Here is a 24333-nt window from a genome sequence, read left to right on the forward strand (position 1 = left end):
CAGAGATGGCATTTGGTAGCTTATTTCTGAAGGGATCAGTGCTGGAGAGAAGTATTTTGCTTCACTTCAGTGCTCTGATACTATGAAGAAGAAAACTCTTGAAGCATTCTCTAGCTGGAGAAAACTGCTCCTCGTTCTGCCAGTTGGTGACAAGCTGTTTTGGCCACTTCTTTGTGTTAGCTATGTTGTAAGGTAAGAAAGACTCTAACCCCGTGATGAAAGAGACATTCTGAAGTTCACATTGTCCTCCTTGAGAAGTGTCTTTGGGCAATACCCTGTTGGTTTGGGTTTGATTTGTTACTGATCTGAGTCAGGAGTGATCAGCCTCTGGCTTGAGCTCAGTGGTGTGTTCTGTTCTGCCTGTGGCAAGGCAACTGCCATCAAAGCAGACTGGGCTGCTCAAATATCAGAAAATGAAGCATGGAAGAGCAGCTTTAATTAGTAAAATGGCTTACAGCCCCCACAGGAGAGGAGTCTCTTGCTTGTGCTGCTTTGACACCCACTGCAGTCCACTAAGAAGCACTGAAGCGTTGTTGCTTTCCCCATCTTTTGCAGTGTCTTGCTGTATGTATAGACATAATATTTGTGTTTGCTTATAAACCACCTCTATGGCCTTGCTGGGCCTGCTCCAGCATCTCTTTTGCACTTGGGATTTGCTGCTGTCTAATTCCGGAAGGGTTCAGGTTGGAGAGGGGTGCAGCATTATGCTGAACTCCTCTGTACTCAGAGCTAAAAGCATTATCGATTTCATTTGCTATGAATGAAACAAATGTCTCTGGAAAATAGAGAAGGAGGGATAGGAAAAAACAAATGAATGTTTCATGCCACATTTCAATGCAGCAATTTCCTAGCTTGCTTTATTCCTGCCTTCCTTCATATGGTACTTGGTGCTTCAGGATTCAGCCTCATCAGACTGCACAGGAGAATGCTGCCACTTGGCTTTGGTGTCAGAATGAAGTTGTAGGTCACTTTAGTCAATTTATGTCCGTGGTGTGGAACCATAACACACTTTAGAGGGGTGGAAAGTAAAGGAAGAGATCTGTTAAAAAAAAAAAAATAAATATTATTCCTGCATAACTCTCTTAACTGTGATCCATTCACAGTTTTAATGAGAGGAGTGTTGAGAACTGTTAAAGCTTGCTCAGAACCAGTTCCAGGTAGCGCTGACCAGAGCTAAGGTACTTGGCATCACAAAGTAGTCTCTGCTTCTTTGTACTTTCTGTCCTCTTTAACTCTTGCTCCAGTCTTCTGATTTTAATAGCACATCAAAGCCTATCTTCTCTTACTTCTTCATGTGTGGGTTAATGTTTTCATACTAAAATTATCAAACCTTATGTGGCTGAAACAAATCGGGCTTCAGGATCTGAAGAGCTGCAGGGTTTTATATGCTTAATATAGAGTTGGGTTTTTTTTTGGTGTGTATTGCTTTAGAAAGCTGCACAGCTAGGGAAAATGCCTAATACTCTTTGCTATTTGATCCTATTATTGCACTGAGCAAGCCTTAAAACTGTAAGAATACCAAACTCTGTCCATTGTATACTGAAGTGATGAGATACTAGAAGAAGGATGAGAAGTGTTACCTGTCATCCTCAAACCACATAGTAAATGATGGCAGCTTCTGCAAATCCCTTAGAAAATGAATTCTGGTGTTGCTGACCCAGAATATTTCCTTCTGTTTGACAGTGACCATCACCTCACTGACCTACTCTCTTCTCAGCTGCAGTGATGTTCCACCCATTTCTTTTGTGCTCAAAAAGGAGACTTCATATCTGTGCTTGTAATATGAAGGCTTGGGTGGAGTAGTAAACTGTGCTTGGAAAATGCTGTTGATTGCTGTATGTGGTTATGAGAAGGTGGCCCTCTGTTAAACGGGGAGGAAAACCAGCCACTTAATTAACTGGGACCTGGTTGGGTCTTGAACTGAAGCTGACCTAAATCTTTGTGATCAGATCAGCTTTGGTTTTCTTGTATTGAACTTATTCCTTACAACTCTTAAAGTTCGTGGGGGAAAAAAAAACAACAAACAGGCAGCAAGGTGGGGGGGGGGGGGGGGGGGGGGAATAAAAAGGCTGTGACTTGATATAAACAAGATTAAGCTCCCTTTCAGTTTTTGTGATGTGACCTTTCCAGAAACTATACAAATAGCCTGTGTAGCCTCACTGGAGTACCACTGCGTTCTGTGCTCTTCAGCCCTTTGAATTGCTACGTGGAGCAGTTGGAGCAGGGGGCTCAGTGCTGGGCTGTGTTTCACTGCTGGTGGCGATATGCCATTTGCTTTCTGCCAGCCCAGTCCCACGCCTTGCCTTGCCTTATCTCCCTGGTTCTCCCAGCCTTTCCCATCCCAGGATTTTGCCTTCGAGAGTGTCTGTGGTGCTCATAGTCTGTTGGACGCTGGTTCTTCCGTATCGTTCCGGTTGCCCAGTCGTCTTCCCCTAATAGCCAGCACCCCAAGAGCCGCGCTCAGAGCAGGAGCCCGGCAGGGATGGGGCTGTCCGCCCGCCTCCCCTGTGCCGGCTGGGACCATGAAGAAACCCCCGAGCCCCACGCGTGTTCGCTTTGCCCGGGGTATCAGCTCAGCTCCAGCCCCGGGGCGGGCACGGTTTAAAGCGGGCGGTTAGGGGCCGGGGCCGGGGCCGCCTCCGCTGCTGTCAGCGGCGCGGGCGGGACGGGAGCGGAGCCTGTGCCTGGCAGCGCCCCGCGAGTGGCCGCGCCGTCGGGGCTAAGGGGGCGGCTGCCGGCGGAGACAGGAACGGACTCGGTGCCGTCCGACGTGCTCGCGTTTCAGATTTGGCTCTGACACACCGGGAGCGGGAGGGAGGGGCGGAGGGAGGGCTTCCCTGCTCGGCGCTGTCACTCCCGAGGAGCAGCAGGAGGCGGGCTGGCTGCGCCCGGGCTTGCGGCAGCCTTCGATCGGCTCTCTGGAGGGAGGCTTTCTGAAATGCGGAGCCGGGAGAGGAAATCAAACACCAGTGCGTAAGTTACCCGGGTCCCCCTGCCCTCTAGAGCAGCTGTATGGATGTTCTGTTTGCTGTCTGTGGCTTGGGTGGTTTGGGTTTCTGCTATTTCTCAGTGGCAACCCTAGAACTTGTACGAAGAAACCATTGCAATAAATAGCAGGAAGGGATAATTGGAACTTTTTTCTTTCCCCAGTAGAAACAGGAAGTCTGCTTTCTGGCAAAGTAATACCTCAGGCATCTGGGGGCATTGGATTGTAAGCCCCCGCATGAGTTGCTAGATGGGGAGAGGTTTTTCTCTGGCATCCTGGAGCAGTCTAGGTATGGTAGATGCAGGTGTTCTTGCTGCATCTTTGGAAGAGCTGCATGGAAAGGGGGCTTGCCTCAGCTCTGCCCAATTCGGCATATCTGCAGTCCTTCGACGAGAATGATCATCGTGCTGATTGGGAAGATGCAGAGGCAGATTTGTCAATAAATCCTCTATCCTCTGTCAAGAGCTGTCCAAAAGAATTTTCCTCTCAACATGATGGTAGAGGCTTGCTAGCAGAGACTGTCAGAGCTTCTGATTCTTTCATTTCAGTGAACGAGGACTCAATGGAATCAAAATGTCCTCAGTTCCTGAGGTTTTCTTCCTTCTTTTCTTCTCCAGGAGCCTGAGTAGCAGGCAAGGATAGAATAGAATAGAATTAAACAGGTTGGAAAAGACCTTCGTGATCAAGTCCAATGCATCACATTAAATTCCTTACTTCCTATTTAATTTCCCTTGTAATACGATCAAGCAACACTAGTTAGTGTTTCTGCTATTAAAGAGCTGGATCTAGAGACAGGTTGTGTGAGGGGCTTTACCAAACCATGCACAGCCTTGGGGCTACACTGGCAGCAGTGCCTGGATTCTGACTGTGCAGAAGTGAGGATGGAGCATTGAGTAAGGCCTTGGGTGTGTCAGCTCTTCAAAACACAGATTGATTTAATCTTTGCTTTGGCTTGTGTTTTTTTGTCATTTTGTTTGGGAGGAGGGGAAAAAAGCTACTACCAGTGAAGTAAATCCATCTCCCTTAAGTTAGTCTTGGTTATTTTACTCTATTTTTCTTTGTGAGTATCATTGAGGGAAGACACATTCAAAGAGGATGCTTAAACTGCCATGAGCGACTCTGTGGTGTTGTGCCTGTGAAATACTCCTGTTGCCATTTGCTTCTCTCATCCTTCTGCAAAATGGGCTTGATCGTTCTGGAGGTGGTACTGGAAGCAAAGCAGCAAGCAGTAGCTGCTGGAAAATGCATCCCTGAGTCTGTTGCACTTCTTGCTTGGAAACCTCCTTTTTATTCCCCCCCTCCCCACCTTTCTTTGTCTTTCTTTTCCTTTGGTAGCACAAAATGTCAGAGCTGGTTAGTACAGAAAAGCAAGAAAATACTTTTTCTGTTTTGGCCATTGTGCGTTCTGTGCTACCTTTTAATATTACCATTTTCACTTCCACACCTGTGTGCTTTCAAAGGGGCAGAGCCACTCAAGGGTCGGCACCCAGTGGTAGTTAGCACTGTCCTTTAGAGGCTAAGCCAGCACTAGTCAGGCCACAACTGGTATTCTAGGGCTATGACTGATAAAAGGCACTCCAGGGCTGACCTGGATAGATTCTTGGATGTGCTCCCTGGCTGTCCATCTGGGCGATTAGTGACTCTGGATTCCAGCAGGGTGTCTTGGTAATGACCTCTGAACTTGTTTCTAGCCATTTAAAAATAGTAATAAAATAATATCTTTTGACTAAAGCCCAGTAAAAGCAAAGGGTGGTTCCATTCTTGTCTTGCTGATGGTTTTGTCAGGCTTCTTCGTTGGCATGCAGCGAGCTGCCTACCCTTGCAAGCCGGGGGTAATTCAGCGGTCTGGATTCAAACCTTGACTTGGCTTTTCAGTCTGTGCATTAAGCTACACTGATATGGTCAATAAATTATCACCTCCAATGCTGCTTGGGTGTTCTGAGTGTAATTAGACCCCTCCTGGGCTTGTGACATCTGTAACTCTAAAGAAATAAGAGAAGCCTCTTGTTACTGAATGGCATCCTCTGCCACCCAGTGATTTACTCTGGTACCTGTCGGGCTGTGTGGACTCTCTGATGGGTTTCGGCATCTGAAAGAGCAGAATGTTCAGTGATTTTCCTTGTCTTGCTCTCTGACAGCTTAACTCAAGGGTGACTTCGCTGTAATCTGTGGTTACACAGATGCAACGCTGGAGTTGCATGAATCAATTTCAGAAACAGCAGGAGTGGCCCCAGTTTCTAAGGCTTTTTAATAACTTTTGGTGAAGGCTTTGAATGTAAATCATGGCAAATCCAGGACCAGAAAAGAAGAGAGTGACTGTCAGACTGCAATGCTTTGGAGGAATAAATACCAGCTAAAGTTTACTAAATGTTGTGTTGGTGGATATCTGTACTCTCATACTATAAACTGCTCTGTAAGCTCTGTCTTTGGGTCCCTTTAATTGGTATCACTTGGCCATAGAGCAGAAGCAGATATCTCATATAGTAAACAAAGCAGCAGATTTAAGTTAATGCTAATGTGTTTGCAGTCCTAGCCAAAAGCTTTTCAGGGTTATTATAACATGCTGGGCGTACAGCCCATCTATCTAAGTGTCTAAAGGAGACAAAAGTTATGGATTGACTCATTGTACAAACCAGCTCATCTGAAAGTCAGATTCTGCTATTTGTTGGCATCAGTAATTTAGTTGTATTAAGTACAGCTGAAGACGGATGGCAGCATGGCCAGGATATTGAGATGGGATTTCTGAGGTCCCAGGAGCTGTTCCCCATTGATCTCCTGTGTGACCTGGGGCAAGTCATGACATGTTGCAGTGAGCTAGGGTTGATGATACTGCCTTCTTTTTCACAGGGCACTGGGAAGATGAATGTGTTACAAGCACTTATGAAGGGTCTATTTAAAGACCACATCAACCAGATGAGTGTGTGCCCTCCACTCAGATGAGTGTGTGCCCCATACCTCACTAGATAACACATGCTTGGCAAGCCTCTCCTCCACGTGTGCTTCATGCTGTAATATATTTGTATGTAAGCATGCACAGCCAAAGGGCAGCATTTTAATTTTGGCAGTAAATCCTGAATATTGATTTGGGGCAGCTATGAGAAGAGCCTTTGTTCATTGTCAATTATAAACTGGTACTCGGAGACTCTTCCAGTTGTTAAATGTGACACTGAATTTTGTTGTATTAACAGTGACAAGATAATGCAGACTCTGATGAGGACTGGAGAGGGACTGTTTGCAAAGGCCTATAATGATAGGAAGAGAGGCAATGGTTTGAAATGAGAGAAGAGGAGATTTAGATTGGATGTTAGGAACAAGTTCTGTACCATGAGGGTGCTGGAACACTGCAACAGGTTGCCAGGGAGGTAGTTGAGGTCCCATCCCTGGAGATCTTCAAGGTCAGGCTGGACGAGGCTCTGAGCAACCTGATGTAGTGGAGGACGGCCCTGCTGAGTGCAGGGCATTGGACTGGATGACCTTTGGAGGTCCCTTCCAACCCAACCCATTCTATGACTTACTTCTGTAATTCCTATGGCATCCAAACTTCTCCTCCTGTGGCTGCTGTTAATCTAAAATTATTTAGGCATTTAAGTTTTGGCAGATTTAACTCCTGAAAGTAGATCAGCCCCATTTGTTGGGAGTGCTCAACCATGTGGAAAGGACTTGGTTACCTTGAACTATATAAACTGATACTCAAATTAACACATCTATACAAAGGTACATTTGAAGGTTCAGAATCTCAGCCCTTCCTTAGAAGAATAAACTGGCAAGATCTGTGGGACATCATCTGCTTGGAAGCAAAAATATTTATGTTTCCACAGAACAACTTTATCAAGGCTGGTTTATTACACAGAGCAGAAACTTGCTTCAGGAACTGTAATAAATGAGGACTCAGAAATGGGTCATGATGCAGAGCAATTAGTCAGAGGCTGTTTAGGATTTTTTTGTTGTTATTATCTTCTATCTAACACCTTCTTATGAATGGTGTTAGAGGTTTTTGATCATACACCTTACGTACCAGTCATGTAAATGGGATGATTGCCCTGTGTTGCTTTTCAGCATGTATTCCCTTCCTGTCACAAAGCTCAGCAGCTCTGGCTGTGTGGCTGCTGCAGAGGGAAACCTCCCCTTTGGAGTGTTCATGTGTGCTGGGCATTTTGAGCAGGAGGTGGGATGGACAAGGTTCTGCCTTCATGATGGTTGCAATCTTGATGTACCATTCCAGGCCAGGATGTGCAGCAGTGCTGAGTTCTGAGCCTTCCCAGCCTGCCTCAGTGGTGCTGGCTCTTCGGTGTCTCCCCCTCATGATCAGCAAAACCATGCCTCCTTTCAGCCAAGCCTATCATGGGCATCCAGAATGGGTTTATTTTTTGGCAGGTTCTAATTGAAAGAGTATCAGTGGTTTGTATATTTGGAGCTTTTGCACTTGGCTAGTTATGCTATTTTAGCTTTGCAGCAGAACACCTCTTCCACAGACAACCTTTTGCCTTCCCACCTTCCCAACATCGCTTCTCCATCCCACCTTCAGCTTTTGCAGTGAAACTAGAAACTGAGAACTGTCACTTGACAACTTCATTTCATCTTACTGTGGAATGTCTTCATCCTCTCCCACTCTCTTTTTCCTGACAAAAGCTTCACTTTACACATTTTCCCAACTTTGGTTGGGGAGAAGCAGCAAACGAGTTTAAAAGATGTGTTGCTGTGATTCAGAGAAATCTTTACAAATGCAATTAAATCCATTAATCAAAGTCCTCCTTGCATTGGAGAGACTCATTGAAGGAAGTGATCTTCCCTGGCTCCCTCCTGTGCTCCATCGCTGCCCTGAGCACTCGCAGCTCCCAGGGATTCACACACTGGGGGCTTCTACAGCTGCCCCATTAAGTTCTTCTATGCACACTGTTTAGAAAGTATTTCAACTCTGTCTCTTTTTTTTTCTTTTTCCCTCCATAAAATGGATTTTGAACTCCATTTATTGAAAGGCAATAGAGGGAATGCATAAATTGATGATACAAAATAGTCATGGAGCAAATTATTGGGTTAATTTTGAAGAAAGAGTGTTTTGGTTTTTTTTTTTCCCTGGGATATGAGCAGTGTTCAGCTGTTAGTGTTCCATAATAGCATCAGGTAATGGTGTATGAGCACTTAAAAGAAAAGGTTTCTATTTCTAGTCTTTGAAATGACTCACTAATAATGCAGAGCTGCAGCTACTGAAATTCCTGTGGCATATGCCACTGCAGGAGATGTCTCTGTTTGTCCCCAGGGAGAGGAAAATATCCTATCTTTTCTACTGTGATTTCCATCTAGGTCTGTACCTTGAGGGACTCCAATGAGTGATCCCATCTGAAAACATCCCCAGCCTCCCTGCTCTCAGCACAGCCCAAAGTGCTGAGTGTACTCTGGAAGCTAAGGGGTGTCCACCAGTGGGCAGGAAGGACTTCCCAGATCTTCCTCCTGTCCCTTGCCTTTGTCATTCCAAGAGAGTGCTCACTGAGTAGCGAACAGAAATGTTTGTGAATATACTTAATTTCACAACCTCCATCTACTGTTTGTGGGGTGGTCTCTTTCTTTGTTTGAGTTTTAGTGCCTAAAGTGTGGGACCTTTCCTGGGGCCCAGGTAAATGTTGTTGTGCTCACACGTTCACAGAGCTCTGTTGCCAAAGATAGTATGCTGCATAGGGGAGAGGTTTTTTTTCCTGTGGGTAGCAAACAAAGGACAATTGTGGCATCTTAAAAAAACCTTGCTCCTGCTTTGAGAAGTCCTTCCATTGTATGTCAGAGATAGTGCGTTATCAATTAATTACTCAGCTTACTACTCTTAAACTGGGAAGACCTTTCCTAGAATAATGAGGTATTCAAAACTGCTGAAGAGATTCAGACATGCCATTTCTATTAACTGAAATGGGAGCTGTGTGGGCTCCCTAATCACACAGCTTTGAAAAACTCATCCTTAATGTATGATTCCTCTGCAGCAGTCAATGTTTATAGTCTGCTTTTGTACAAGATTAAAAACTCCTTTTTCATTGTATTGAGAGCATACCTGAGAGTGTAGAGTTGCTGGTTTGTGCTTAACAACGGAAGTGTTATCCATTCTTTAAAATAGTCATGAAATAACCATCTCCAAAGGTCAATAAATACTTAAAGGTGGTGTGAAATGATTAAAGAGTAAAAAAGTAATCAAAAGGTTGTAAGGACTAAACTGTTATGGGTCATAGCAGAGGTGTATAAAGAGCTGTGAAATCTGGATCAGATTTTGATGCTGGAAAATAGCTTTGTTATCCTTGTCCAGTCAAGGCTATTTTAGGGGGTGGACTGGGGAGGCAACAGTCTTGTTCCTAACATCCAAAAGAAGCTCTGCACCGTGAGGGTAGTGGATCACTGCAGCACGTTGCCCAGGGAGGTAGTTGAGGCTCTATCCGTGGAGATATTCAAGGTGAGACTTGACAGGACTCTGGGCAACCTGATTGAGTTGAGGATGTCCCTGCTGACTGCAGAGAGGATTGAACTGGATGATCTTTGGAGGTCCCTTCCAACCCAAACCATTCTGTGATTCTTTTATTTAAGAATCTCTGTTCCAGTGGCTTTATCAGCCTCAGCAGCAGAGAAGATTTTTGCCTTGGGAGTCATGAGGAGGTTTTCTGCTAATACATTTAATTTCCTGCACTTTAAAGTACAGATATATTGTCTGAATATTCAAATACAGCATAACCTTTTAACAGAAAAGAACAAAGAAAATATGTTTTAAGTCTTTCATACAATGGCTGATTTGAGCATAAAGTTGTTATGGCAAGTGTAAAACTCAATTAAAGGGGAAATGAGATTATTTTTCAATCTGAAGGCATCCAAAGAAATTGTATTATGGTTATCAGAATTTGCTGAGCCACCTAAATAAATATACTGTTTTGTGGACTCTGCTAATTATGATAGAATGCTGCTTAATTAAAGTAGTCCAACAAGAACCAGTCAGGATGCAGAAAGGGGCTGCATCTGCTGACAGGAGAACGCTTCCTGAGCAGTGGTGAAAGGTTTCACCTGCTTCAGCAGGCAGGAAATACTCCACTGAGGAGGATCAGACCCTGGGGCCTGGCTACTGATCTTCTGACTTGCCTGCTGTGCAGCTGAAATCAGAGAGACATGTGGCACTGTACAACCAGAAGCACAGCAAGTGCTTGCCTTGGATGCAAATAAAACACACCGTGGCTACGGCGTCGCACGGGAACGCAGGCATCTGAAGTCCACATTTGCTAAGTTCATTTAAAACCAGCAGATTTTGGGTGCCTTTCTGGCTGTTCAGGATAGATGAGATGGTGAGGCCTTTCTGAAGTGGTTCTGACCTTTCTTCTGAACCTCAGCTTCTTCAATTTGAAATCAAGAATAAGCCAATAGAAGCTGCCGAGCCCATTGGGTTATAAAAGTCTCTAACAAAGTGCATATTCCTCAGCTGCTGTAGCTGTTGCATCTCCTGGATTAAGGACTAGAGTAAGTCTAGGTGAATATTGGTGCCTGTAAGTCATCAAGTTAGAGGAAGCTTGTAAATCTTACCTAACTTTCACAGGATGTCAAGGGTTGGAAGGGACTGCTGGAGATCATCGACTCCAACCCCTCTGCCAGAGCAGGACCATAGAGTGTCCTCCTTCCAACCCGATTCTTGGATGTAAGGGTTGTCTTTGGAGTGGATCAAAATATCCCATGGCTCTCCCTGTCTTGGCAGAACTTGAGGCCATGCTGCACCTTTTGGGAGGCCATGCTTTTGTTCCTGTGGCTCTCTAATTAGTGGAAAAAAGCAAATGGGAAATTCCTGCAGCACAGTTGGAGTGAATGTTGAAACACTTCATGCAGGGCTGAACTCCAATTCATTAAATATACTTCAGGCAGCTTTCGATACAGTAATGCCAAAAACTGGGCTGTGTTGTGCCAGAGAACCAGCTATACCAGCACACTCAGACAAAATCCTCTTTCTCTGACCCTTGGCCACCAGTTAATTAAACCTCAGAGAGATTCAAACTGTCACTTTAAAATAAGTATAAATGCATTATGGGAATCTTGTCAGTGTTCACTGTCTTGCTACTTTAGAATGTTTGGTGTACCCTTCTCTCTTTAAACCTCTGAATCTTTACATGAGAAGGCAGAATCACAGAATGTTAGGGGTTGGAATGGACCTCTAGAGATCATCCAGTCCAACTCCCCTGCCAGAACAGGATCACCGAGGGCAGGTCACACAGGAACGCATCCAGGCAGGTTTTGAGTGTCTCCAGTGCAGGATACTCCAGAGAAGGAGACTCCACAGCCTCTCTGGGTGCATTTGTTTCAGGCTGTTTCTCATGGTATAATTTTAAGAGAAGTTGTGTTTCTCTTTCCATTCCATTTCCAAGGTGTAGCAGGTTCAAACCACACTTTGACTTCCTAAATCCTCTTGGTTGTGGGGCTCCTTCCTCTTGCACCAGCATCCTCTTCACAAGGTAGGACTTCATGCTGAGGCTGTAGTAGGCTGATGTCTATCAGCAAGCTCCTAAATTGGAGTTGTGGTTTTTTTTTTACACTCTCTTTTGAGCTGTGAAATGCTGCAAGCCTCCAACTAGGCTTGTGCATAGAGGGAGTTCATTATTTCTCTGCTGATCTTCAGTTAACCTGTAAATCTTCTGGAATGTCTCTAGCCTCCAAAAGGCTACAAAGAGTAAGAACTATTATCTTGGTGGCCATGCAAAGTGATGAAGACTTCATTTCTTTGAGTGGTTGTATCTTCTGTGGTCTCTGATGTGTTAGCTAGCAGAGGTACAACAGATTTTGTTGTGACTTCTAAGAAATGTGAAGCCCCAATGGGATATTTTGGAGGATTGTTTCTGCCCTTTGCAAACTCCCATCCATTCTGATCCATTTTTTGGGTTTGCAACTTTATTGCTGAACATGAGCAGATATCAGGTGATGCTTATCATTCTGGAAAGAAAACTATGCAGCAGTGGAGCACAAAAGGTATCTTCTGGAAGAGGGCCACTGAGGTTCACTTTCTGCTGTCAGAATTGTGAGAGTGCTGTCAGCTGGCTGGAGCATCCCACTGGTCACTTCAGAGCAGTTATTTCCTGGCTTGACTGTAATGAAAATATTCTCTTGTGTTCAATTTCTTCTCCTCTTGAAATTTCCCCCTTGTGCATTCACAAAGATACTCTGCTGCTCCCTCCCCAGACTCCCAGAGAGATAAATCCAGCTTTTGTTCTACCAAATTCTTTCAGCCTGGCACTGACAACGCGAGTGGCCTCATCTGATTAAATCTACTTCACTGCCATGCAACATGACAAATGCTTTTGGTTCGAGTTGAATGGTAAAGCTTTTGCAAACAGGAAAAACAGTTGTCAGCTGTCACTGTTGTGGTACCAAACATGCATTGTGTTAGAACAAGCAGACAAAAAAGGCCTGTGAGGCGCACGGCAGATCAAATGGAAAACCCACTTAGGGTACATCCAGTTCTATTAAGACTTGAGTGTATTTTTATCAAGACGTGTTTAACAACAGAGGGGAGAACATCTGCCAGCGATTGGTGATGTGGCAAAAGGCTGTCTGTTGCTCTCAAGAAAGCCTGGAAATTGCAAAAATTACTTGATACTGTATAATTTTCCAGATAGGAGGTTTTGAAATCTTAATTTGGTTTGCTTACAAATAGAGCTTTTGACATAATTTTCTGGGGGGAAGAAACGTTTAAAAGGAGGAAAAGTTGTTTTTGAGGAGCTCTGGAGAAGGCTGTTTGGCTGCAGAGTGTTGGCTCTGCTTCACAAATTAAGATACAAGAGTGAAAGGGGGTTGGAAGTGATACCTGGGTGTTTGGTGTGACCCTGGTCATCGAGTTTCTCGTGCAGATGTGTTTTTAAGAGAACAGATTACCTAAGCAGATATTTTTCTGGCTAATGCAAAAATACTTATTTCTCCAGTGTGACCAGTTCTTATCCATGTGTTATCACATGCTTCTGAAGCTGTGCTGCAGTACTTACTGGTACCATTGTGAAATCCAAAGTCTCTGGGAATACTTCCAGAACTCTGGACCAGATCCTTCCAGGTTCTCCGTGTTCTTATTCCTGTCCCACTGAGGAAAGATGTACAGGAAGTTTGTTTCTTTAGGCTGCTGGACAAATTGAGGTATTTGAGTTACATTTCCCTGTATATTCTCCACCCTATTCCTTATTTTCTCTGAGTAGATTTGAAAAAGGACCAAATGCTAGACTTTTGTTTTTCTTACTTGACTTACATAAGAATAAGCTTTTGAATTAGAGCTTGTTTTGAACTCCTTAATCTGGAATATCAGTGGCCAGCCTCAAAACTTTGCCAAACATATGCTTAATCCAAACCCAGATGAAATTTACTTGGGTATCTTTTCCTTCCTGTAGAAAGTCCCATGCACAGTGCAGTGCATGCTGAGATGTCCTTTTGGGGCTATTCTGTGAAGAATAAATACAAGCAAAGTCCAAACAGATCAGATCAGCTTCCAATAGAAGTTTCTGTTTTAAAACCAAGTCCAAGAGAAAATACTCGAGTGTGTGTTGTCCAGCAGATTCCAGATGCTGAGATTTCCTGTCTGGAAGGTGGGGGGCAGCAGCACCATACTTGAGTTTTGGCCTCCAGATAGAGGCCCAGAGAAGATCCGAGTAAATTGCTGTGCCAACCACTTTGCACAGTCAGACTGTGGGCACGTCTGCCTTGCCATTTACAGGCAGACCTGTCCCCTCTCTCCATTCCGCAGGCTGGCTGCTGTGCAGGCTAATGCAATAAGCACTGCTGAAAGCCTGAGCTAACCTAATGAAGCTGGCAGGGCTGGTTCCTGCTGCAGGAGCCAGGGTGGCAGGCAGAGTGCAGCAGCTGCACCTTAAACATCAGCGTCTGGGCAGGCTGGCTGATGGGGACTGAGGAATCCTCTTTCTAGAAGGCCGGATGTAGGAGCCTTTGCACACAGCCTTTGCTCAAGCAGAGCATTCCCCTTCTGTCCTAAGAGATGGTTTTGAGTGCTTTCTGAAACTTTTTTTGGGGCACAAGAAGGAGGTGTCTTGCTGCTTGCTCATTCATTCCTTCCCTTTTGCCCCTATTCTTCTCACCTCTCAGGAAAACATTTCATCCTTTTTATGCTGGAGGAGGGGTACAAAATGAAAGAGGTGCTGCAAGTTTTAATCCACATTTCTAACCCCTGGTTTATTTTTTTTTCTTCATTATTAAAGGAGATCAGAGTTATTTGTGTCCTTTGGGGGATCCCTTGTTTTTGCTAACTTACATAATAATGAATGAAAAGTGATGATGCTTAAAAATAACAACTATAATGGCTGTTCCTGCCCTATGGCACTTGCCATTTGCACCTCCCTAGACTGCAAGGAAACGTCTCTTCACAAGGCTTTTCGTAGTGAGTAAGGAAATGTTGACCTGAAGGTCATAAATGGCTTAATCCTCAAGCTGTGTTGTTTGGAGCCATCCTCCTGGCTGTATTTTTATAACATGCTAATGGCTTAGTAGCTCACAAGAGGAGTGAAATACCTGTGCCTGTCAGCTCAAGAGCACCAGAAGTCCTATCTGGGCCTTTATATAGAAAGGGCATATTGTAATAATTGGCATTCCTTCCTCCTCAGCCAGAGAACTTTGTGATCCTCCATTCAGTTTCTTCAGGACTCATTAGAATTACCAGCTTTGGGGGAATCATACAACTGAAATAAAATAGTCATTTCTGCTCTTTGCTTCATGAGGTGTCATCCTGCCTTGCTCCCCAGTAATCTCTCATGATAGAGCAGGCAGTAACCTGCAAGACTTGGTAAGGAAGATCATATTTCTTCCAAAGCTACATTTATATTCTGCTTCCTTTAAAAAACATTATATCAGCATCTTCATTTTAATTAAATAAGAGACTGTTAGCTAAAGCATGAAAAATAGGAAGGGAGCCAAAGAGAAATGGCTGCTGAGATAAATTCATCTTGCAAGCAGGGACCCTGGCTGTGTGTCCTTCAGCTTAGTTTCCTAAACCATGTACTGGAGTCTGAAGCTGCTTGGCACTCAGTGAATGTCACAGTATGCCATGCTGTCACCCTGTGGCTCAGGAGTCCCTTGTGGTATCGTGAGCATGGTCAGCAGAGGACACCTGTCCTGAGACAGCCTTTTCCTGTAGGAAAATCTTCTTGGGTCACATAGTAAGAAAGCTAGTGAGGTGTTGCAGAAAATGTGTCAGAACACATTAATGCCCTGAGCTAATTGATCAGTAATTTGGGGGGGAATTAGCAGTCATTCCTGCCCAGAAGATGTTTTTCAAATGCTCTTAGCATTAATCTCTCAGTGGAAGCAAGGGTGTGCATTTATGGTGGACAGTTATCTAATTACTGGCCATTTATGAGTGTCTGTAGTCTCTGGTCCTACTCAGACATGAGGAATGTCAGATTAATTGATTTCTCCCTCTGTTCTTTATCTCTCTTTTCTCCCTTGTTCAATACTGCAGGCCAAATCCTCCACTACATAGTGCAGGCAAGGAGAAAACACTGTTGGACTTGCTCTTGCTGAAGCTCAGAGTCACTTCCAGAGAATCCTCTCTGTGTGAGATTGCTTAGGTGCTGAAGCTGGCCTTCTGCCAGCTGCTGCTTCTCCCTCAGGGATGAAAGTCAGCACTTAGGAGAGGGAGGCAGACGCAGCTTCTCACTACTGCGCATTGGTGCTTCTCCATCTACCATGGCTGGGTAGCTTTGCAAAGATCCTCATTTGGCTTGGTGTTCCAATAGTTGTTAGCTTTGATGAAGTGATGAATGAGATTGATCTCTCTGGAGTGTCATTGTTGGAGAGAAAATGGCAGGCATGGAACTTTAGTGTTTCAAAGGAAAAAGATGAATGGTCTGAGGATTAGCTGCCAGCTTGGTGTAGTCAGCTTTCAAACCTGAGTAGTGTGTTATGTGGAGACCCAGAAAGGACAGAAGACATTGGAGGCATTTACGGTTTTGGGTCTCTGCTTCAAACTGAAGTACAGCTCTTGACTTGCCTCTCTAATCAGATCTTATGAACTTAGCATCTTCAGTACTCTTCAAACAGAAGCTTACAGGTGTTTGCCCCCCGATTTCCTTGCGTGCAGATATCTGCAAAGCCATTTGTTGGGGTTTTATTTTGGCCAGTGTTCTTCTGATGGTGCTTGTTGTAGTTTCTGTAGAGCATGCTTCTTTGTCAATATGTTTTATGATCATTTGTCCTGAAGGTTTAGAATGTGTTGTCAATATTTGTGACAAGAGAGCTCTGGGGGTGAGATGTTTCAGAAGTACCTGGTAGCAAGTACAGAGTTGTCAGCTAGCATAGACAAAGTCAGCAGGGACTGTCCCTTCACTAATGAAAGGTTAAGCTGGGGTTGAACTGCTTCATGCAATTATTAACACTGCATTTACTTGCATCAAAATAAAAGCAACATTAAAACAGACATCTCATAATGGTCGATATCAGTGTGGCACTTAATAAATGGTTCCTGGGTTTTGCTTGATGAAATCTCTTTTGCTCAGGGTATAGATCTCATTAAGAAAAACTGGAATGAAGGTCTACGTGAGGAGCAGAAATTCCAAATGGATTTCTCATCTATCAGTTGCAAAAAGACGGTTTGGCAAGAGAATTTGGGAGAGGTGCTCTGGAAAGAAAGATGTCATGAAAGATGTCTGTTGGTGGAGCAGAAATATTCTATTTCCCTTTCCCTAAAGGATTAAATAGATAACTTTGCTACTAATGCCTCGATTAACTTCAGTAGGTACCTTACATACAGATATTAGACTCTTGGCACTTTAGTGCTTTTAAGAAGATTGATGTAATCACAGTAAATGAAACCACACAGAAAATACTGCACTATAGCTCTGTGTGTATGTATGTAAAAGGATATTGGGTGGCCACCTCACCCTCAAGATTTAACTGGAATTTGCAAGACCATTAATACAAAACATAGCCATTCTCTAAGGTATACAGCCTAAGTACAGGGTGGATTTAAGCTGTTCTAAACCTATTAAAACATCTTTGGGGATGCTTAGGGTTAGGACATTGCTATTTTGATGCAGTTGCTATTCAAACAACTAGCACTAATGGCTTCAAAGAGCCTGTAGAATTGGGCTCAGTCGTGTTAAGGCTCCAGTTAGACACAAGCCTTTCTTTCTGAGGTTTTTGGTTTTGTTTTCTTTCTTTTTCTTTGGACTGAATATATCGAGGAGAGGTTTGGACTTCGAAGTCCTGTGCCAAAGTGAAGGAGTTCATGCCATCGGTGCTTTGAATATTGGGCACATTGTGCAGCTGACACTGCCCCTGACAGTATTGTATCCCTGAGCAGAGCTCTCGCTGCCCTCCAAGGAACCCGCACAAAGGCAGCGTTTGTTCTCCCTTTCCATGACCCCTGTGACTCCATGCCCTGCCTCTGTGCTGAAACCATTTGCTGCAGGAAAAAGAGAGCTGGCTGTAGAGCTCTTGAAGAGGAGGATGCAGGTCTGAAAGTGCCTAAGCAGTAGAATGGGGAAAGTTATTTTTTAAATAGGTACATTTTCTTTTGAAACTCTACTTCAATATAGCTTTTCCCAGGCTCCTTCCTCAGTGAGATGTAGCCATCAGGATAAAAAAAAATAAAGGTATCAAGACATAAAAGTAAGGGAAGACAGGTAAATCATTGCAGAAAAGAGAGGGGGGAAAATAACACCAACTTTCTTAAAACAGTAGTTCAAAATAAGATCTGTAAACATAATATATGCAGGAGAAAATATAGAATAATAATATGTGCAGGAGAAAAGTTTCTAGGTTGGAGCAATGGAGGAGGGGTTTAATTAAAAAATGAGAACAAACCAAACCACAGTATTTGCTTCTTGCATGAGGAACTCTAAGCAGATCACAGTATCACTTAGGTTGGAAAGGACCTCGAGGATCATCAAGTCCAACCTATCAACACAGACCCCATGACTAGACCATGGCACCAAGTGCCACGTCCAGTCTCCCCTTGAACGCCTCCAGGGTCAATGACTCAACCACCTCCCTGGGCAACCCGTTCCAGTGACGAATGACTCGCTCGGTGAAGAACTTCTCCTCACCTCGAGTCTGAACCTCCCCTAGCGCAGCTTGAGACTGTGTCCCCTTGTTCTGGTGCTGGTTGCCTGGGAGAAGAGGCCAACCCCTTCCTGGCTACAACCACCTTTCAGGTAGTTGTAGAGGGCAATGAGGTCACCCCTGAGCCTCCTCTTCTCCAGGCTAAACAATCCCAGCTCCCTCAGCCTCTCCTCATAGGGCTTGTGTTCAAGGCCTCTCCCCAGCCTTGTTGCTGTTCTCAGGACACGCTCAAGTGTTTTGATGTCTTTCTTAAACTGAGGGGCCCAGAACTGGACACAGTACTCAAGGTGCGGCCTAACCAGAGCAGAGTACAGGGGCACTATGACCTCCCTGCTCCTGCTGGCAACACTATCCTAATGCAGGCCAGGAGGCTATTGGCCCTCCTGGCCACCTGGGCACACTGTTGGTTCATATTCAGGTGGCTGTCGATCAGCACCCCCAGGTCCCTCTCTGTTTGGGAGCTCTCCAGCCACTCCGACCCCAGCCTGTAGCTCTGCATGGGATTGCCGTAGCCAAAGTGCAGCACTCGGCACTTGGACTTGTTGAATGCCATCCCATTGGACTCTGCCCATCTGTCCAGTTGGTCGAGGTCACTCTGCAGAGCCTTTCTACCCTCTAACTGACTAACATCTGCCCCCAACTTTGTGTCATCTGCAAACTTCCTGATGACTGACTCTACCCCTTCATCCAGATCATCGATGTGAAAGCCTGGCATGGAAAGCAAAGAAGACAATTATTTGGTGGCCATGGGATGAGGCAAAGAAGTTAGTGGGGGGACATTGGAAGGCAGCCACTGCTGACTCTTGCAACCAGTACCTCAAGGGTGAGGCAGCTTTTTACTCAGCTAATTTTGTGGGTGCAGTTGTGAAGGAAGGACATTTGTCAGGGTTGCACAGAGCTGAAGGCATTATCCAGACTTGGGCTAAACTATTTTCATTTCCAGTCCTCTGCAGTAGTAGGAAAAACATGATTTCAGTCTCAGCTCTTTATGTCTGTAATTGCTGGTTAATACAATTCCACTCAGGGTTTTTGGAGGATCAACTTGTAATTGTTAGCAGACAAGAGACAGCTTCATCCATTAGTAGTAATCCTGTTTTACAGGCAGCTCACTGTTCAAGCTGTAAAACTGATTACCTCCCTGATTCATAGTAACCATTGCATCTTTATTCTCCTAAAAGAAAAGAAAAGAAAAATGGAGGGAGGAAGGTGTGGCTCTGAGTGTCATGGATAAATGACAGTATTATGTCACCTGCTACTGATGTCATTATTTCTTTCTCTACAGTGGACATCATATTTCTCTTAAAAATTAATATTAGAGATGAGGAAGAAAGTCATGATTACCATGTATGCTATCATGTCATTACAGACAGGGCTGTCAGAAATAGGCTGCTATGGTGTTGAGAAAGGAGGAGGAGGGAGTGTGAAAAGACACCAGCAGCTCTTCATACAAATGGTGGAACCCAGCTCGCAGATTAGTCATTTTAACATCTTTTACCATCACTGCTAGAATCACTTCAAATGCCTGAGGAAACAGTAATGCAGCTTTTAATGGCTCATCAGTTGCTCTGAATTCTTCATTGCTTTATGACACGCATTATGTATCCTCTTTCCCCAACCTAATAAATACTTAACTATACAAAGTGGACCACCTCCACAGAAGAAATGGAGGTACCTGTCCAGGATGACTCAGAGCTTGGTGTTCAGGAAGGATTCTTGCATGGTAGGTGGGCAATGGAAAGATGAGATGTTTGTTTTACCTGATTCCGAGCAGGATCTTCAACATAGTCCCCCCCAGCTTTGAGCCTACAGCCTAATCTAAGTATAAAGTCTGTATTTGGCTGGTTTAGGTACAGAATGCTACCAGGAGTTTTATCTTGGTGGGTCTTTTTTTGTGTTTTGTTTTGGGTTTTTTTTTGGTGGGAGGAGAGGTGGAAGGGGTGGGCAGGCAGGGGGAGAGGGAAGTAGGACATTTTAAGTGTTCTTGAAACAAATCTGAGGAGATCTGCTGCATGCTTTGGCACTTGCTGTGTTCCTGAGAGGTAGTTCTTCCACAGGATAATGCACACAACAAATTGCTTAGTTGAGCACATGCTTGGCCAACAGCTTCCTTGAATGAGTAGATGTTGAGACCCTGTCTATATCCTGTTTAATCATGTACTGAAGTGCACAGAATTGGGTTACTTTGATGAGTCAAGCTCTTTAGTTATCATTGTGAACTAGAGACAGTGACAATTGCAAAACCTGGTAAGAGCTGAGGTAAAAGAATATGGGAGCAGCAACACCTGCCCTCAAGGAACTTGTGCCTTCAGCTTGACCTTGGTTTGGTGTTCCCTGAGGGAAGTTGTCGTAAAGGCCAAATGAAGCCTTAACAGCTTGTGTCCTGTGTCTGCACTAAAGGATTCCTAAGTCACTACAGCCTTGGGTTGGAAAGGTGCAAAATGAAGGACACAGCATGAAAGAAATGGTATGGGATTCATTATCTGCATCTGAGTTGCCTTGTTTGGAGTCTGTCTGGTGATTGTTCCCCTGTGTAACCATTTTTCACTGATAAAAGAGAAATGTACACCTCATTTGAGTGGAATGCTTGTGATCTGTAGCTAGAATGGGCAGAGGACAGCTGAAGTATGTGCATTCTCGGTGATTACTCTTAATGCACAACAAGGGGAGCTTGTCTTGATTTCAGCTCTTGTGGTGTAGGCCCCAGGCACTTGAATCCATGTAAGCAGTTGCCAAATGGCAAAGGACAAAGATATTTTTTCCACAGAAATAAGCTTTGGCTCTAGTATCTGAAGTTTAATGTCTTTCTCTATGGGGCCCTCTCATCTCTCTTAACTGCAGCAAAAGTCACTCAAGTTTTTATTTTCACTGAAAATTACCTGTGGAATGGGGATGTGGGTGATCATTGCACACAGCTGCAGGAAATGCCAGTGCCTGTGCTAAACAGGATTTGTTTGTTTTCTCACTAAGCTTGAACTATGCTTCCATTTGGAGGGAAAAACTGAACCTAGCCTAAACAGCAGAACGTTTCATCAGACAGCTCCAGTCAGATGGCAATAGCACACTGAGCTGTCATTTTGAGGACAAAACTAGTACATTTTAAATCCAGCTAAGGGCCACAAAAATGATCAGGGAGCTGGAGCACCTCTGCTACAGAGCCAGGCTGAGGGAGCTGGGGGTGTTCAGCCTGGAGAAGAGACGGCTCTGGGGAGACCTAAGAGCGGCCTTCCGGTACCTGAAGGGGCTACAAGAAGGATAGAGAGAGACTGCTTGCAAAGGCCTGCAGTGATGTGATGAGGGGCAATGGCTTCAAGCTAGAGAAGAGCAGATTTAGATTGGACATTAGGAACATGTCCTTTACCAGGAGGGTGGCAGAACACAAACAGATTGCCCAGGGAGGTGGTTGTGGCCCCATCCCCAGAGATGAGGCTCAACAAGGCCCTGGGCAGCCTGATCGAGCTGCGGATGTCCCTGCTGACTGCAGAGAGGTTGGACTGGATGAGCTTTGGAGGCTCCTTCCAACCCAGACCATTCTGTGGTTCTGTCAGTGCCCCCTGTAGTTAAAGCACAACAATGTTATGGGTTCTGCAATGGGTGTGTGCCCTGGAGAAGCACCACTTGTAGCTGGCAGTTCCAGGTCCCCCTCAGCAAGCTGGCTGCTCCCTTGAGAGGGGAGGGCGAGGGGAGCAGGGCCACAGCCTCAGAAGGGGCTTCAGAGGCCTCGTCCCTGCCACAGAACATGGCTGAACAGGAGTGGGCCCAGTGAGTCATGTACCACATCGGCAGGAGCAGCGATAGTTGCAGCCCAGGCAAAAGAAGAACTGTGACAGCCCAGCCAGGGGTAGGTGCGCAGGCCTCTGGCCTTGTGTTTGCAACGGCACACTGCAGAGACAACCCTCTGCTGGCTGGGAGCAGCCAAAGGATCGGCTCGGCCTGGTGGCTGAGTTGACAGAGGAGGTTGAAAGGCTGAGGACTAAAAGGGAGTTTGAGAAGGAGATGAGAGTGGTGGTGCCAGGCACCCAGGAGCAATGGGCTTCTCTATCCTGTCCTGGTCAGGTGGAAGACAGAAGCCCAAATGAAGGGGGTGAGTGAAGGCAAGTTCTCGGCCATGGCAGAAGGTGAGTTCCCTCCTTGCTCATCTTGCCTCCCAGGGGCCTCTGAAAGCAGTCAGCATGGTTTTACCAAAGGGAAGTCATGTTTAACCAGCCTGGTAGCATCTTATGAGGACATAACCAGGTGCATAGATGATGGGAGTGCGGTGGATGTGGTTTATCTTGATCTCAAGAAAGCATCTGATAATATCTCCCACAGCATCCCAGCAGCTAAACTGAGGAAGTGTGGTCTGGACAATGTGGATGTGAAGGGGTTGAAGGAAAGAAGTCAGAGTTGTGGTCAGTGGAACAGAGGCCAGTGGGAAGCCTGTATCTAGCAACAGGCTCGAGCTGGAGCAGAGGATGTGCCACATGAACAGAAGGAAAAACTTTTTCACTGTGAGGGTGGCAAAATGCTGGAGCAGGCTGCCCAGAGGTGTTGTGGAGTCTCCTGCACTGGAGACACTCAAAACCTGCCTGGATGCTTTCTGGTGTGACCTGCCCTAGGTGATCCTACTCTGGCAGGGGGTTTGGACTGGATGATCTTTGGAGGTCCCTTCCAACCCCTACGTGATTCTGTGAAAGAGACTAAACACTGGAGGACCCATTCTTTTTTGCTTTAACAGAGGATGATGATTTGAGTTCTGCCAGGAAAAAGAAGCATTCATTCAGAGGCATTGCAGATTAGGCTGACAGGAGGTGGAAGCAGTAGAGCTGGTGCAGTAGATGTCTGAATTTGGCAGCGATTTCACATGCAGGCTAAAATAAAGTTAGTTGAGCACAGGCAGAATTAATGTTGAGCCTGTACATGCTGTTCAGTGCGAGCACAAAATGGAAAATTTCTGTTTGAAATGTTTCAGAAAGCTTGGGCAAGGGTAATGCTGGAGAGTGTGGGGTTATGGTTTAAAGAAATTCAGGTGGTTGTTGGAGTATGACACCTAGGTGGTTGCTATGGGTTTCACCTATGCTTCTAATTTTCAGCTTGTGGCACTGGTTAAGAAAACACCTGAAGAGCTTGGTGTGTCAAAAGTGGTGGTGTGGATGCAATATGCAATCACAACTGCAATTTCCAGAGTAAATACACAGAATGGGAAAAACAAATTATAGAGGGCATCAAGTGGCTTTTATTTGGAAATCACTTACTGGGGAGGGAAAAAAGGAATAGTAATAATAAAAAAGAAAATTCTTAAACTCAATTATTGAACACTTAGCTGAAGCAAGAGTGGAAACATGTCATTTCAACATGCCATGTAACCAAACCCCATTACCCTGATAGTTTTACCTCCTTTATAACTACTGAAGACTTGCTGGGCAGCAGTGCAGAGCAAGGCATACACTCATGATAGATTTGGGAATGTGGAATATTAATGTATTTTTCCTTTTCTTTTAGGTAAGTAACTGAAGGGGACATGAAGAATTGACATTTAAATGGCCAGCATGTTGCAAAAGGTATTTCTCTTTAGATTGCAGAGGATGCACAAATGATTCCAGTATATATGTAATGAATGCTTGCCTCATTTAAAAATAACATTAATAATAATAGCTGATTAACCTTTCTTTTGTTTGCTGAGTGATTGAAAGAAAGAAATAGCATCAAGCTCATGCTTGGTGTTCATGCTGTCCTTAGGTGACATCAGCATCCAGTGGGAAACTGGATACTGTTCTCTAAACTTTTGATCTGTGTAACTCATGCCAGTCGACCAAACAGCAGCCTGTGTTAGTGCTGGTCCCCCTCTGGTTTGCAGGACACTACTGAGCATGCTGTCAAGTCTTGGTGGTGCTTCACTAGCAGGTTATGGCTTGTTTCAAGATTACACCTGCAGCACCATTCAGTAGTGGAGAGTAGCTGTGAGCAGGGAGTTGTCTTGAAGTCTATAAGGAGTTTAATCCTTCATTTTCAAGTGACATCTGGACTGGCAGGAGGGGCTCACTGTTTCATTGCAGAGAAAAGAACCTGTTTTGCAGTAATTGGCTAAAATGACCTTATTTGCTATAAAATTAGTAGGAATAATATGATGAGTGGAATATGTGTGCCATGTTTGAAGGCTTTTTCTTCCACAGAGATTTTGCCTCAGAAGAAGTATTGCTAATTTTGCTGCTGGTCACTAGAAGGTCTGGTTTAGATGCTGATCATAAACTTGATAGATGTCATGTCTGATTCTAAGGGATGTTATCACTAAATAACTTTGAGAGAGCTAAACCATTGTCTAG

At 44.7% G+C, this 24333-nt stretch overlaps 1 protein-coding gene across 3 annotated transcripts in view; it reads left to right on the top strand.

Moving 5' to 3' along the window:
• Window positions 1–24333, top strand: part of ANK2 (ankyrin 2) — a 296641-nt gene that overhangs the window by 20462 nt on the left and 251846 nt on the right. The window contains exons 1-2 of one of the 3 annotated variants that reach the window (XM_068153848.1): window positions 2868–2973; window positions 23513–23571. The exons of 1 other annotated variant lie outside the window; for it this stretch is intronic. In XM_068153848.1, coding sequence (XP_068009949.1) covers window positions 23551–23571 — 21 coding nt within the window. In that variant the 5' untranslated portion in view covers window positions 2868–2973; window positions 23513–23550. Of the gene's footprint in view, window positions 1–2867; window positions 2974–23512; window positions 23572–24333 lie in introns of those variants that run through there. One more of the 3 variants, XM_068153849.1, reaches the window with a different exon arrangement.

Source organism: Melanerpes formicivorus, unplaced genomic scaffold (genome assembly GCF_026170545.1).
Source record: "Melanerpes formicivorus ecotype bairdi unplaced genomic scaffold, bMelFor1.0.p_v2 SCAF_27, whole genome shotgun sequence".
Classification (NCBI taxonomy): domain Eukaryota; kingdom Metazoa; phylum Chordata; class Aves; order Piciformes; family Picidae; genus Melanerpes; species Melanerpes formicivorus.